At 40.0% G+C, this 15,742-nt stretch overlaps 1 protein-coding gene across 2 annotated transcripts; it reads left to right on the top strand.

The window, feature by feature from the left end:
• The first annotated feature begins 130 nt into the window (after positions 1-130).
• Positions 131-15,104, top strand: lrrc8aa (leucine rich repeat containing 8 VRAC subunit Aa). 2 transcript variants are annotated; one of them, XM_026296989.1, is made up of 3 exons: positions 131-351; positions 7,075-9,199; positions 10,722-15,104. In XM_026296989.1, exons 2-3 carry the CDS (start codon positions 7,085-7,087, stop codon positions 10,995-10,997), a joined length of 2,391 nt encoding a protein of 796 aa, XP_026152774.1. In that variant the 5' UTR covers positions 131-351; positions 7,075-7,084; the 3' UTR covers positions 10,998-15,104. The 2 variants fall into 2 exon arrangements, with proteins under 2 accessions (XP_026152774.1, XP_026152773.1); XM_026296988.1 differs by lacking the exon at positions 131-351 and adding an exon at positions 1,688-1,863.
• The last annotated feature ends 638 nt before the right edge of the window (positions 15,105-15,742 follow it).

The raw sequence follows: 15,742 nt of genomic DNA, 5'->3' as shown, positions 1-15,742 counted from the left end.
ATACCTCAGATGGCAGAGAGGCAGTAGATCTAACAACCTATACTGAGCTGTGCACTGAGCCATTATCACCTCATTGTTTGCCAGGCCTTTAGAGGGAGTTTGAGGAATGGCATATATTTGTAACAAAACTATTTTCATCATTGTTCCAACTGGCTCGCTCCAAGGCTGCAGCAGGAGTTTACAGCTCAGCTTGAATGACAGTCTGCACAAATGTCAAATATTAGAGAGCTGTTCGTGACGGAAGGGTGTGTTCCTTAATCCTGCACGGAAAGGTGGGGGAAGCTTGTTTAGGGGAAACTGCAGTCAGTCTAAAACTAGGAGGCCTCCCAGAGCTGACACACTGCCAGTATGGTAAGTCCATTTGCAGGTTTTGTGCAATGTATTCCTCTTATACTGGTTGAAGACTAATTGATACCTGAACTAAATGTCAGTTTAGGTTGTACATGTATCTCCTAATGATAAACCAGCACAGAATATGTATCATTTTATGTATACAAGAATCTAACAGGAAATTACAACAGGTTGGGCTGTCTACCTGAAATGAATCTGTGCATCAGTGTTTAAAATGAAGTTGAACACATTTACCACAAAACCTTAGGATCAGCTTTAGGATGCCATCTTCTTGAAAGGCCTTGTCCATATGTGTGGAGTTTGTGTGGTTTGACCATGTGAATTCATTTGAAAGTCTGTATGATATAGGTATTGCAGATTAGGGTACATAGTAGTGACAAGATGATGTCCACTGATGACAAGAGATAGAAATGATTTCTGCTTTGTATTTCATTGCATCATAGCCTTCGTAATAATATATACTTACGCCAATATAATGTGGCATTGCTGTATCGATTATGGAACCAAATTATTGTTATTGTCATTAGTTACAAATGTGCTTTTCTTGCTATTACAAATACAAATATCTGCTGTTCAAAAATGACTAGATGTCATTTAGTTATGAGGCTATTATGAAGTTAACAGCACTGGAATACAGTAAGATCTTGGAAATTTATTTTAAAACAAAATTTCTTGTGCAGCACTTTATGGATGTGCAACATAATCATTCATCAGGCATAAAAACTCTAATTAAAATTCTTCATTAAAATTAAATGAAAAGTGTGGCAACATAGCAAGACATGTATACCGAAACACAAGATTTCCAACATAAGCAAAACAAACAAACAAATAGGAAAAAACACAAAAAACTATGTTAGCAATTTGAAATTTGTAAACATATTTTTGCCCATAACAATAAAGCAATAACTCAGTATTACATTCAAGCATATTAAAGTACACTTTTTGAGCTAGGCCTGCCTGTAGTTCATCTTCAGTATTTCCATGTTGTGCTGCTTTGTGTGTTTACTCCAGCTTACAACAAGTGTCTAATTGACTTGACAATAAAATGCTGCCTTCATTAGTCTTAACAAGCTAATGAAGTCATGTGTAATTAAACATTTTTTTGTAGGACATGTACTGTGGTACATTTTACTGATGATAACTTTATACAAAAATAAAATTTTGAAATTGTGGTATTGATGATTTTACTTTAACTTCTTCCACTACTGATGGAGCCTCCCATTCATATGTAGGTTTTGATTTCTTGATTGATTTTTTTCTTTTTGAAGCGCACTTTCCGATACCGTGCTTTATTTTGAAAGCGGATAATTTGTGGTACTTCCGCCAGTCTCGTGCATCAGCGGTTACAAGGAGCCGCTCGTCCGTGTGCTTTTCTTCTCCGTGTCTTCTTCGTGCGGGGGTCCGGCCCGGTGTCCGGTCCGGTGTCCGACCAGACTTTGCTGCCGAGAAACGTTTGAGAAATGTGTCACCCGTGTGTGGAGGAGGCGAGAGACACCAGCTTTAACAAAATAGGTGGGTGTTTTCTCATTTTCCCGGCGTGTGTAGGTTGCTAGCTGCGCGCTTCAGGAGAGTGAGGTGCTGCCGCAGGGTGCTAACTGAGCATCGGTATGAGACAACGTTGTCGACCGGTGTCTTTGGGCTTGGGCTGTCGGTCACACAAAGCAAGACGTGAAAATGTCACCTTGATGTATAGGAAATCAAAACGGACTATTAGATTAATCGATTAGCTCATTTAAAAATAATAAGATTGATTGATAATGAAATCGGTCGTCAGATCACCAGGGCACTGTTTTTATTACAGCACACGTTGCAGTTACAAAGGGCTTATGTGCTTGGTGTGGTATTTGTGTTATGTCTGTGTAAATTGCTTTATAGCGTTATTGTTGTGTTTTGTGGTGCCTTATTGATCCAGTAACTAGTCACAGTCAGGCCAGCCACAATAGTCAAGTAATGTGACCAACCCAGGCTTTTACGGAGTGGTTTAAATGGCTTTTACCTCAGATGTGTGTTTGTGAACATGCAGTGTGTATTTGTGGATAAGTGTGTGTTGAATGTGGCAACACTACTCCTGTCTTTAGATGGAAAAGTAGTTTTTTTTTTGTGGACCAGAGCTGCTCCATTCTCTTAATGCCTGTAGTCTGCCATGGCCAGGGCTGGGCAGATGGGCTGAGATCTGAAGCTGTGATAGCTCTGTTTGATACAGACGACCCATCACGAAGGATTTTGTTTTCAAGGCACAGGACAAATCTTGTGATTTGGAAGGATCTGTGGATGTCAGTCATCCCTTTATCAGCTGCCAAGAATGTGATCCTGAACTCTTAAACCTAGAGTACAGTTTTTAACCTCCACACCTAATTAAGAAAGTACACTTAGTCCGAATGAGCTTACAATAAACTCACAAACAATTAAAATCAAAATTACATATTCACATCTTAAATACAGGAAAGTTTTTTTTTGTTGTTTTTTTGTGCAGAAGAAATCTGCCACAAATGGCCCGACTAAGTTGTTTTTTGATTGTTCTCTACCTTTCTCAGCCTGAATACCTCGCTCTCGCTCCTTTTTATGGGGGAGGGGAGTGAGGGCATTTACATGTCTGTGCCCACAGCCCAGGGGCCTATTGTGTCCCAATCCATCCATGTATGTTACCTGTAATACTAGTATCTGAATTATTTGGATAAGAGTGTCTCTTCCCTTTGTGTAAAATCTGATATTGTGCCTGATATTTGCATTATTTTCTCAGAGGTAGCTATAAACAGTTATTTTCATTATTGGCTAATCTGCTGATTAGTTTTTCCATTTCGTATACATTGATTCATTCGGTCAAGTAACCGAGTAAGTTGAAGTACTTTGAATCTTTTCAATTAACCCTTTTTACAACATGTTTAAAAATGCAAATTGCAGGTTTTCTTCACACCATTGCTGGTTAATTTTGTCAATTATTCAATTCCAGCTCTGTTGTGCACCCATCCCTGCCAGACTTTTAATAAAAAATTAGGCTAAAGGTCAGACGAAATTTTGATGTAGTTCAATATGTTTTAAGCAACACTGAGATTTGGATACTAAGGTGTCAACTGAGAACTCATGAAAGAATCAATCACAAATCTCCCATCAATGCTCAATCATAGTATGCACACTCAGGATATGGACTTCCTATTTAAGGGTCCTTTGAGTGTATTCTATCTCTCAGATGGAAATGTATGTTGTAGGAAGACTACTGACAGATGTACCTAACACAAAAAGCACATATAATTCTAATGCAATGCAGTACAAGTCAGACCTTGATGGTAATGCTGGAATTCATTCATCTTTCCATCCATTCAGCCACCTTTTTTTTTTTAAACCACTTATCCAGTTAAGAGAGGGTGCTGAAGCCTTTCCCAGCATAGACTGAGCACAAGGCAGTGTGTACATTATTTATTCTGTTTGTTGATGTTGGCTGTCAATTTTCAGTAATTCAGCTAAATGAAGTCAACCACAGACTGACTTTGTGTAATTTTCACAGGAGAAACTATGGTATATACTGCAAATTACATGTCTGATTTTTTTTTTTTTCTATTTCTGTTTGACTGTAGCTTCAGTTGAGGGACATTAATGTCCTTGAGGGAAATTATAGTTGGCTATGTAATATGTTGGCACTCACAATGGCCAGGTTTTCCTGCACCTCTGTTGGCCCATGTGTCACAGCCTCATCACAAAAGCACCTCTGTCTTCTCTTCAGTGAACAAATTCAGGAGAAACATACCAGGCCACAGCTACAAACAGGAAACTAAGAGCTGAGCTGCTATATAATTGAGTCTGAACCTTTCCTTCTTTTAATCCATTTTAATTTCAGGATTAGGCGAGCATGTTCCTCTGGAACTGTTTATGGTGGTGAGAGTAATCAGATAGTTTTAGATCGTCAGAGGAGAAGACCTTGGTTGCAGTTGTGAGGGGGTGGCAAGACATGCAGTGTGATTCATAGACAAGATAAGCTGCTTGCAGACTGGTGTTTATTTTCCCGTGGTGCAATGATGTGACTTAAATCTTGGATGTTCTCTTCAACTAATGCTAAAGAGTGTTGGATAAGTTGAACAGTAACCTAAAACAGATTGGGATGAAGGGATAGGTCATTGAAATCGAGGAGCTTCGCAATTGTAAAGGGTGCAGAAGTATAATGTTTTAGTTGACTAGGAGATAATTCCAGCAGTGTTAGAGATGTCAGTTCAAAGTTTAGGTAAGTTGTATGATGCAGCTTGTTGGGATAAAGAGCAGATGCAGGGCATGACACAGCAGCTAGTGGATAGCATTACCAGTATAGAGACTCAGGCCATCTAGGCAAACTGAAACTGATGCCTGTGTTTTTCTCTGCTGACAATGTATGATGCATTTGTTTCAAGGACATCATTTTAGCATCTATATTTGAAAGTGGCTGTGTGTCCCAAAAGCAAGGTTGGAGATGATGCTGTCACAGTGTAGTGATATAACAGTTTCAGCAGGGGGGAATTGGAACCTGAGGGAGGTAGATTTTACAGGCTCAGGCAGAACTTAGCCACAGGTACACTGTGAGGCAGGTACAGCATGAACAGGGTGGGTTTGGTCACAGCCTATTTGGCACAAACAGCAGCAGCTGATGGGAGGAAACTGGTTGTAGAGGAGGTTCAGAGACAAGAAGAGGCTGCTTGACATGCAATAACAGTCTTTCAGGCAAAGTAGGGCCAGTGGAGGAGGCTGGAAAGTGTAGAAATGTAGTTATATAATATCTGAATAGCAGATTGAAGCTTGAAACTTTTAATTTCACGTGTGTAACATGAATCTTTATAGTTACATTTAGCTTGACTTTGTCAGCACAGTCTTATGCCAGGCCCTTATCTATAGTTTGAATTAGGAAACTGCTGCTTCTTTCTCTGGCATCTGCCATTGGCCACAGGAAACAGAAAAATGCATGAACAAACATATTTCTTGTACTGTTCTTTTTTTGGATGTGCAGCTGCAAGTGTGCAGCTTTTCTGTTGCCATCTTGTGCAATAGAAACTGTGTGTGTGTCAAAGATTAACATTTGCTGGCATTAATACCATGTGAATTTTCATAAGATAGTGGTGTTTTGGAAGCTGCCTGGATCTCTATGTGCTGTATAGAGTTGAGGTAGAGCAGCAGGCTAACAGAGGAGGCCCGCAGCGACTGTACTGCAGTTCTGGTTTGAACTGGATAAGACAATGGTTTTTTGTGACCACTTGACCAGCTATCCTCTTTCACTGTATTCCTGTAAGTAAGGGCTAGGTTATATGGACAAGAAGGTACAGTTTTTTTTTTCATTGCCCCCTCCTTGTTTTTAAAGTAGGAAACAGAAGTAATAAATTCCTATTTAAATATTTTCTATACTATGCTACAGAATTGGGTTTGTCCACATGAAGCTTTCAATCCATGTAATAGCTTAGTCCAGAGTCAACATTAAGCTCTGAAACCATTTGAAGAAGAGAAAAACTGTTAAGACTGCTGTATTTTTTGCATTTCATACACAAATACTGTGTGAGGAAGTAGTCTCATTGTGGTTTGACAGATGGACTGAAATGTAAATGGATATCTGGAAGAGTCTTAGGATGCATTTGTCACATGGTCAGTTTTTTTTTTTTTTTGCTTCCATTTTGCTGAGATTTCAAGTCAAGGTTCAAGTTGTTGTTTCAAAACATAAAAAATAAATCAACATGCCTGTTCATTCTAATGATTTATTCTCCAAGTAGTGGTAACCTTTTGACAAAGCTTTTAGTGGTACACTGAAGTTAGTCATTCATGTATTTTGTGATGTTTGTGTTTTGACATTTTGCTTGTAAAGAATTTACCTATAGTCATTATCCAAGAGAAGACAGGTAATTCAGTTAGCTGTGAACATGTTTGTGCAGAGAAACTGCTGCACACCAGGACAGGTGGAGAAACACAGGCATGCTGTTTCAGGGTCTGTGGTCCCTTTATGCTTGTGCAGGCTCACTCTGCAGGCTCTGAAGTGCAATGTGCTTGTCAGCACATGCAGGATGTCCAGAATATCCTTGAGGCACATCAGACTCTACTGCTAATATAATGTGCTACCTGTCTGACCCCCCTGGCTTGGCCTTTAACATGCTGACTGTATGAAAAGAATAACTTCATTAGTTTATTATCTACCTGTATATAGGGTTTATGGATTTAAACCACAACTTAGAAAGATCTGTGTGAGATTCTGTATGCTTGGCATGATATTTTGAGTAAGCAGCTATTTTCTCACAATGTAAGAAACAGAACTCAGCAAGATCATTGCAGGCTTCCATCGAACTCTACTGCATGATATGAAATGAGCAGAAGGGGAAATGCACTTCTACTTGGACATCGAATGGTGATATAATTATGTCATCTGGTTGTAGTTAGTCATGCTTTTAGAGATAATTTTATGCAATTAACATTTGAACTCTACAGTACAAAGTGTGGCTTTGATTGTGGTCCTTTAATGTTTTACATTATAGATTATATTATGAAGTTTTAGATGTCTTGTGTTTCAAAAAACAATTTTGATAATTGTTTGATTCATTTTCCAAGTTAAACCTTTTTTATATATCTAACTCATTAAATGACTAATTCTAGCATATGGTCTTAACATACCGCAGGTTTTCCGAGTGTTAAGTAACACTTTGATATGTTGAAATACAGTCTATTATGGTTGTAACTTTACATGGCACCGGCTGATTTCCTGTTTTCTCTCTTTTTTTTTTTTTTTAGATAAACCATCATGATTCCCATCACAGAGCTCCGGTACTTTGCTGACACCCAGCCAGCGTACCGTATCTTGAAGCCATGGTGGGACGTTTTCACCGACTACATCTCAATCGTCATGCTGATGATTGCGGTTTTCGGTGGGACCCTGCAGGTCACACAAGACAAGATGATCTGCCTCCCCTGCAAGTGGGTGGTAAATAAGTCATGTGAGGCCATGCCCATCCCAAACATGACCGTCCCCTACGCACCAGAACCCAAAGGCATCCAGTATGACCTCGACCGTCATCAGTATAATTATGTCGATGCCGTCTGCTATGAGAACAAACTACACTGGTTTGCTAAATATTTCCCCTATCTGGTGCTACTCCACACTCTTATCTTCCTGGCCTGCAGCAACTTCTGGTTCAAGTTCCCCCGCACCAGCTCCAAACTGGAACACTTTGTCTCTATCCTCCTCAAGTGCTTTGACTCCCCATGGACAACAAGGGCTTTGTCTGAGACCGTGGTGGAGGAGAGTGACCCCAAGCCTCTTGGAAAAATGAATGGGTCAATGGACAAGAAGTCCTCATTTGTGAGTGAGGATGTTGAGGCTAGCATGCCCATGCTTCAGCGAACGAAGTCCAGAATTGAACAGGGAATAGTGGATCGATCTGAGACAGGGGTTTTAGATAAAAAGGAAGGCGAGCAAGCCAAAGCTCTTTTTGAGAAAGTGAAGAAGTTCAGGATCCATGTGGAGGAGGGTGATATAGTATACCGTCTTTACATACGTCAGACCATCATCAAAGTAATCAAGTTTATACTGATAATTAGCTACACAGCCTACTATGTACGCTACATCAGGTTCAGTGTGGTGTGTGAAGTGAACATTCAAAGGCTAACTGGGTACAGCATGTTCTACTGTGCTCATCCATTAGCAACACTTTTCAAGATTTTGGCCTGTTTCTACATCATATTGGTGGTGGTTTATGGTCTTATCTGCATGTATACTCTGTGCTGGATGGTCAGTCGCTCTCTCAAACGATACTCCTTTGAATCGATCCGGGAAGAGAGCAGCTATAGTGACATTCCTGATGTAAAGAACGATTTTGCCTTCATGCTGCACATGATAGATCAGTATGACCCTCTCTACTCCAAGCGCTTTGCTGTTTTCCTGTCAGAGGTAAGCGAGAACAAGCTGAGGCAGCTAAACCTGAACAATGAGTGGACGTTAGAGAAGCTGAGACAACGCATCACCAAGAACTCCCAGGACAAGCTGGAGTTGCATCTGTTTATGCTCAGTGGGATCCCAGACACAGTGTTTGATCTGCTAGAGCTGGAAGTGCTCAAGCTGGAGCTTATCCCTGATGTAACTATCCCCCCAATCATTGCTCAGCTTTCCAACCTGAGGGAGATGTGGCTGTATCACACACCAGCTAAAATTGAGGCTCCAGCTCTGGCTTTTCTAAGGGAAAACTTGAAGTCTCTCCACATCAAGTTCACCGATATCAAGGAGATTCCTTTGTGGATCTACAGCCTGAAGAATCTGAGTGAACTGCACCTAACAGGGAACTTGAGTGCTGAGAACAATCGTTTCATTGTCATCGATGGGCTCAGAGAGCTTAAGAGTCTCAAAGTGCTACGTCTGAAAAGCAACCTGACCAAGCTGCCCCAGGTGGTGACGGACGTTGGCGTGCACCTCCAGAAGCTCTCCATTAATAATGAGGGTACCAAACTGATGGTGCTCAACAGTCTAAAGAAGATGGTTAACCTGACAGAGCTCGAGCTTGTTCGCTGTGACCTTGAACGCATTCCACATTCAATCTTTAGTTTGCACAACCTGCAGGAGATTGACCTGAAGGACAACAATCTGAAGACAATAGAGGAGATCATTAGCTTCCAGCACCTGCATCGGCTCGTGTGCCTGAAACTCTGGTACAACCAGATCGCCTACATCCCTATTCAGATCGGAACACTTACTAACCTGGAGAGGCTGTATCTGAACAGGAACAAGATAGAGAAAATCCCCAGCCAGCTGTTCTTCTGCCGCAAGTTGCGCTTCTTGGACCTGAGTCACAACAACCTGACCAGCATCCATGCTGATGTCGGCTTCCTCCAGAACCTGCAGTACTTCGCTGTGACTGCAAACAGGGTGAGAAGCAAAAAATTCCCTTAAATTTGTTCATTGTATATTTTCATTTCATTCATTGTCATTTCCCACATTCCGCTCTCTACCCTTCTGTTTCTGTTTATGGTGTGAATAAGTTTGATGGACAGATAATGTATTTACAAAGAATAATTATTAATGTTGAAATATTCATGTATAGGTTAGAAATTATGGCTTTAAACAGAGATTTTGACAGCTCAATTATGTATTATAAACAAATATAGTACTTTGTCATTAGACGTTTTCCAGTTTTTGCTCCATTTATGCAGAGAAAATACTCAAATTCAGGCCAAAGAAAACCCTGATATAATCTCAGTCTGTTTATGTCCAGTGACAGAAAGAAAAGAGGTCATCATTCAGTGGTATGTTATAAACACACACAGACAAATTATACTGACTGTTGTCACACGTTAGGTAAAAGTCATTCTGTCTGGAATGAAGTGCAGACTATTAAAACTAGTGTATTTACCTTAGAAACTATTAGGGATTACTAAACCTAGTTTTTCTCCCAGATACTGTGAGCAGGATTAACGCCCTATCGCTGCCTCTCCCCTTTAGAAGCCGGTTGATCAAAAGTGTTTGTATACTGTTGACTTCCTGAGAAGTTCACTACTGCATTCCAAGTAAACCCTCACAAATGCCCTTTATTTAGGGTGTTGTTTATTTCAATTAAAAAGGTCATTACCTTAAATATTTTGTTGGCTACACCAAACCTTGCCATTACAATCATGGCTGCCTTAGTCCGTTTGGCTTTTGGTTAATTAGGTCAATTCAGTTTAAAAAAATAAAATCTGTTTATTTGAAGTGCAATGTAGGAATTTCATTCAGGGAGCAACAGTTTGTTTATTGTGAGAACAACATTCTCTTTAAAACCGTGTTTTTGCTCACACGCATCCATACACCATGTGTTTTCAGTAAAGGCCACGATTTCTGCTGTTTTACTGTTTGCTTGTGTGGTTGCACCCTGAAAATAGGTCCCAACAGGTTTATGTGCAGCCAAAAATAGCTCCATTTAATGAGACCCTTCTGACTTCTCCTGAGGTTTTAAGGTCCCTCTTGTCTAAATCCTCTTTCACGGTTTGCAAATGATCCGTTGCCATTAGTTCAGTAATTATAAATACAGTGTCCATATAAGAGTTTTGATAGGATGTTATTTTTCTGGATGTTTTGTTTTAATAAGAAAAATTGGGGGTTTGAAATTATTCGTTGATTTTGAAGCCATCTTTTTTTTATGTTTCTCCAGTATCCTAAATTTGTTAAGAGTCTTCTGAAGTCTGACACAAATGTTACGTGTCCTTTAATCTTATTTTGGTTCGCCTCCTGTGCTGTGTTCTTGCTCCTATTACTTTGTTGGCCTCCTTTTCTTAAATCCCCTTTAGTCACATCTCAGATTCCTGACTCCTCTGAACATGACTTTAATTTGAAACTGACCAGTTCAGCCTTGCTCTTCACTGGTAACAATTCTTTTCCTTATTCTGCCTCCTATCATATATCATCTCCACTTTAGATTGAGACTCTGCCACCAGAGCTGTTCCAATGCAGGAAGCTACGTACTCTGAATCTGGGAAACAACTGCCTGCAGACGCTTCCATCGCGTTTTGGAGAACTCACCGGGTTGACCCAACTGGAGCTGAGAGGGAACCGGCTAGAGTGTCTCCCTGTGGAGCTCGGGGAGTGTCGGCTGTTGAAGAGAAGTGGTCTGGTGGTGGAAGAGGACCTGTTCAACACTTTGCCTTCAGAAGTCAAAGAGCAGCTTTGGAGAGCTGATAAGGAGCAGGCTTGAGTCGAGCCGCAGAGGAGAGAAATTTGATTTTAGAAATCAATAAGCTTGGTGATCTTTGCTTGTAAAGAAGAGCAAACCTTGAGAGGTTATTCATAAAAAAATGATGGGGGCTCTATGACAAGATCTCTTCCAGATCTCCAAGAATGCCTGGAAATGAGTCGTTTCCTTTTTGTCAAGAAAAAAAATCTCATAACCAAAGTTGCTTCAGAATGTGGCTTTTATTTCATTTCATTTTAAATATCAAGCTTAAAGATGCAAGTGGCTGATGTTGAACAAACAGGCCATATAAGGAATTCTGTTAAGAAAACCCCTCTATTTGAGAGAGCCAAAACAGAAAAACATTGCTCGATTCAGCCTTGCCAGTGAGCTAAACGTGCTCACTGTTGCTACTTTGATGGCCATGGGATATATACCCAACTTCGACATGCTCAGAGCAGTGTGTGCCTGACCTTCTCTTGGCTCTGAGACTCCTTATTTTACTCCTAATTGTCCTAAATTTTACAGTTTAATTTTTCATTTGCAGTGGTCAGAAAAAGTATTGTGTGACTGACAGCCAAGTTGTTGAGGCATTAAGGTTTGACCTTGTGTTTTGTTTTTGTTTTTTGTTTGTTTGTTTTTGCTCGACATACCTGGAGGCATCTTTTTATGGGAACAAAATGAAGATTAACAGGTCATCCCTTAGGTGACAGTTTAGGCCTTAACTCAAATGACTGATGAAATAACATCAAGGGAAAGCTGCCAGAAACAATGGGAACCACCGCGGCAGAACGTTGTTCATTTATAATGCTGCCTGTGTGGCAGGCTGTTTGTTAGCTGTATAGGAGCTGTGAAGCTATGGTGGAGAAATAAACCATTCTTCCTGGACTCTTTATTTGGATTCACTTAGCATCTTATCTTATTTAGGTGTGAGAAAAAGGTTTTACCTTATTTAGCATGACTGAACAGTGCACAGAGTACTGATGTGTTTTATAAGTAGGTGTGATGGGCCTTATGTCATTGCATTTGGACTTGTTGAAACAAGGTGAAGAATTTATTTTCTTCAGGATGCATAATTTGGTCCTTTAAAATGCTGCCATACACTGTATCATGTTTGGGCCTGTAAAACAGGCTTCATTGGGTTAGTTCAGCATTGAAGTAATATGTCAAAATTCTGAGTGATTGAATGCCAAACATTCTTCACAGCCATTGATTTGTTGCTTTAAGCGTTTTTAGTATTTTAAGTCTATAGTCAGAGATCTTAAGTGACCTTTGCACAGTTGAATGCTAATGTATGTTGCTTCGCTGACTAGAGTGTAATTAGTGTCCCCTGTGCTGACATGAGGTTTGCTGTCACTGTATTAAAGCTGCAGACTCAAACATTCAGAACAACTTTGACTGTTGGTTTGTTTGTTTTTTTTTGTTTTTTTTACTAAAGTAAAACATATGCACGCATGCACAATAATAATCCTAACTAATAAGATGATTGAGAATCAAGGTACTTTAATGCTTGGTAAGCTTAACCTATGAGACCTCGGTGATTGTTACTTGTATGGCTCCTCCAGGTGGATGAGCTGCAGATGCGAGCCAGTCTTTAAAAGCTGCCAGTTGCTGTCAGCCTCCAGAGCTAAAGTGTTGCTCTTTGTGAATCATGGCCGGCTGTGTGTATGTGTGCTACCTCTGCTGTTTATCATGCTCACTTTACTCCATGGAAAACTGGACATTTGTCAGGGCTTTGTTTATCCGTTCAAAGGCAAAATGAGGACAAGCAGGAATTTATCAACTGAAGGAAACTGGTTTTGACCAACCTACACAAGGGAAATGTTTATTCGCTGAGAGAGTATGTGGAATATGTGATTTCCAGACCCTTGGTCTAAATTAGTGCAACATGCTTTGTGTGCTTGAAAGACTCTCCTTGTTAAGACCTTGGATTTAATAGCTTCATTTGGAGTAACCCTGCTATGTTTACTCCAGCCAGGCATCTTTTGTTGTTAATAAGGCCTTACCTTTTACAAGCCGTATGTCCTGATAATGATCACATTCAGGACTTGTTTTTTTTTTTTTTTTCATGTTGTAAAATGCATAGGTCACATGTTTGTCTGTTTAATGCCATACAGCCATACAGTAGGTAGGTGGTGTAATTGTTACCAACTGATTTTTAGCTTTTCAAGAGATTCAAGGGGAGTTTTCTACTGTACATTTGTTGACAGTGAAGTTTGTTTCACTGAGGGCTGGGCTGAAGATCCAAATGGCCTTTGAGGGGGTCACTAGTAAAGTGCTCCCACATAGTCTTAAAGTGCAGTCCTGTTGTCTTGTTGACTAGCAACCAGGTTTTTTTTTAAGTTGGAAGCAAAGGTCACAGACAGAGAGCAGATGCCACCAGGGAGAGACAGTAACTCAATGGCGTCTGAGCTTTTCCATGATGTTTTACGTTATATTCTACCTTAATATGCCTGCTGTGGTTTCACTTTTCTAGAACAAACATCTGTTTTTCATTACCTTCTGCAGATCATGACAATTGACCTTCTTTGGATGCCAAACAATGAATACAAATCAGTAAGGTAGATAGTAACATATTAACCTGCAAAAATGCATACCCTGCTGTGGAGTAGCTGACCACAGGTATACGGACGAGTGGTAGGGCAACTTTTATGTCACTCCAAAGGAAATTTGATATAGGAACAAGGCTTGTTGTAGTGTTGCAGTTCAGCCGGTTGCAGTTCACCACCTAATGTCCAGTTGCGACTTTTAAACAGTGCCCAGCAGTTAATGTTGTAAATGTGCTCTGCTCCTTATCTAACCCTAAATTCATTCTACTTAAAGATTGAGAGTGCCATAGAAATCTTTCTCAGGGCATCACTCACACCTTATCAGAATAGTTTGACTGTACATGATGATATAATCATGCATCAGGTGTTTTCTCTATTTTATGGTCTGGCTGTGTCAGCATCATGACACATCTATAGTCATCCAAATGTTTTGGAGTCACATTTTTATATCCACAACTATTATGGAAATCACATCAGTCTTTTGTTTTTTTTTCTGACCTGCAGTGTTATGACTACAGCCATACAGTGCTTTCCCTCTGACTCACAGGATGAGCAAATTTCTCCTGCAGCCAGAGTCGCTTTCCTGCATGTCAGCGTCAGTGAATTCGGGTGAAGGTCAGTGATGAGGTCAGTTAGCCATTTGTGGAGTACTGAAAGAAGGAAGTTTTAGTGACCAATAAAATTCCCCTTAGTTACAAGAAAGCTCTGGCCATTCTCAGAACACATTATGGTAATTCAGTACATGTTTAATGTTGTGCTTGTAACTTTTGAGGTCTCTTGAGATTTCTGTTGTAGTGTGGAATATGCTTGTTTGTATGCTCTGTATGCCTTAAGTAGTGTAGTTTGTGTGAAGCAGCATGATTGATTCTTTACTGATTTGGATGTTCAGAGGGATTTTCAGCAGGGACTTGCTGATAGTTTCAGACACAGCTCCTGTCCCACTGGGATTTCCAACAGCAGAAACTACTCTTGACAATCTAACATACTGTAAATGGAGGTGAGCTCACCCTCCTGTGTGGGCATTGTGTGTAACAGCACCCATCGTCTGTTAATAACTGTAATTTTTCTGAAGACTACACTTTGGGGTGGTTACGTGCTATTTCACTTGTACCGCCCAACAAATTATATTATTCAAAAGAACTGCCATGATTGCGTTGCTTTCACATCTACCATGTATGTGTAAACCTTTTTTATATACATGACTGAACTTAGTATGTAGAATAAATTCACCTGTATTCCTCCGCCTGTAGAACAAGGATTTATGACAGTTTGTTGGTTTTCTCTTTTGGGTTTCACACCCATTTCATTTGTTGAAGCTAAACTTGTGTGCTTTGTGGCCCTCCTGGCAACAATCATTACTGAATATAAACTGTAAGCTCTGACAGGCTTGTTTTAATCAGTACTGTCTGCATCACATGTGACAAGACCTTTGTAAATGAATTGTTGTCATGTGGACCGGACACTGGCTTTTTCAGCAGAACGCCTGTAACAATGGACAGCTGAACTTTTAATTTCCTAATGTTCAGGCCCTACTTTTGTACCATTCTGAAACATGATAATAAAATATACACTTAACACTAAACCACTTGCAAAGAGAATTCTGATTCCTCATTGGGTGGATGATGCTTCATGTTGTATTACCTTATTAAATAAGATTAATAGTTGAATCAGTTCTGTAAGGTGGCCATTTTATACATATAGAGTCTGGAAACTGGACTAGGACTCTGGAGCTGTCAATGCCATCAAGGTCACTCTTGCTCCATTGATTCTCCCTAGAGACAATCAGGGAATTCTAGTGATGGCCAATAATGTTTTTCAGCTGTTTCTCCTTCTCACCAGCAGGGTGTGCTCTCACTAACTGCACTGCTCATGTGCAAAATGTTAGAGACTGAGCTGACACATGGTTACTGTGAATTACTGTGGATCACATCCTTACTTTTTTAACTAGAATCCACTGTAATTCCTACAAAAACATTTATACCTTAATTTGTATTATACTTTTACTTAATAGAAAATTAAGGAACTATATTGTTTACTGCTCATTTGCCATAATAAATATATCTGAAAACACAGCATCACTTTTTACTTCCAATACTTTCAATGGTTTGTTAGTATAAATCTGTACTGACAATGTCACTAATAATAATTGAAGCTAGTATGGTAGCTGTTCACCGTGGAGGGCACTAGATGGCCCAGTAGTTCCTTTGCGTTTATTCCCAT

This window comes from Mastacembelus armatus, chromosome 12, assembly GCF_900324485.2.
Source record: "Mastacembelus armatus chromosome 12, fMasArm1.2, whole genome shotgun sequence".
Taxonomy (NCBI): Eukaryota; Metazoa; Chordata; class Actinopteri; order Synbranchiformes; family Mastacembelidae; genus Mastacembelus; species Mastacembelus armatus.
The sequence above is the reverse complement of the archived record's forward strand: the minus strand, read 5'-3'. Positions and strand labels throughout refer to the sequence as shown.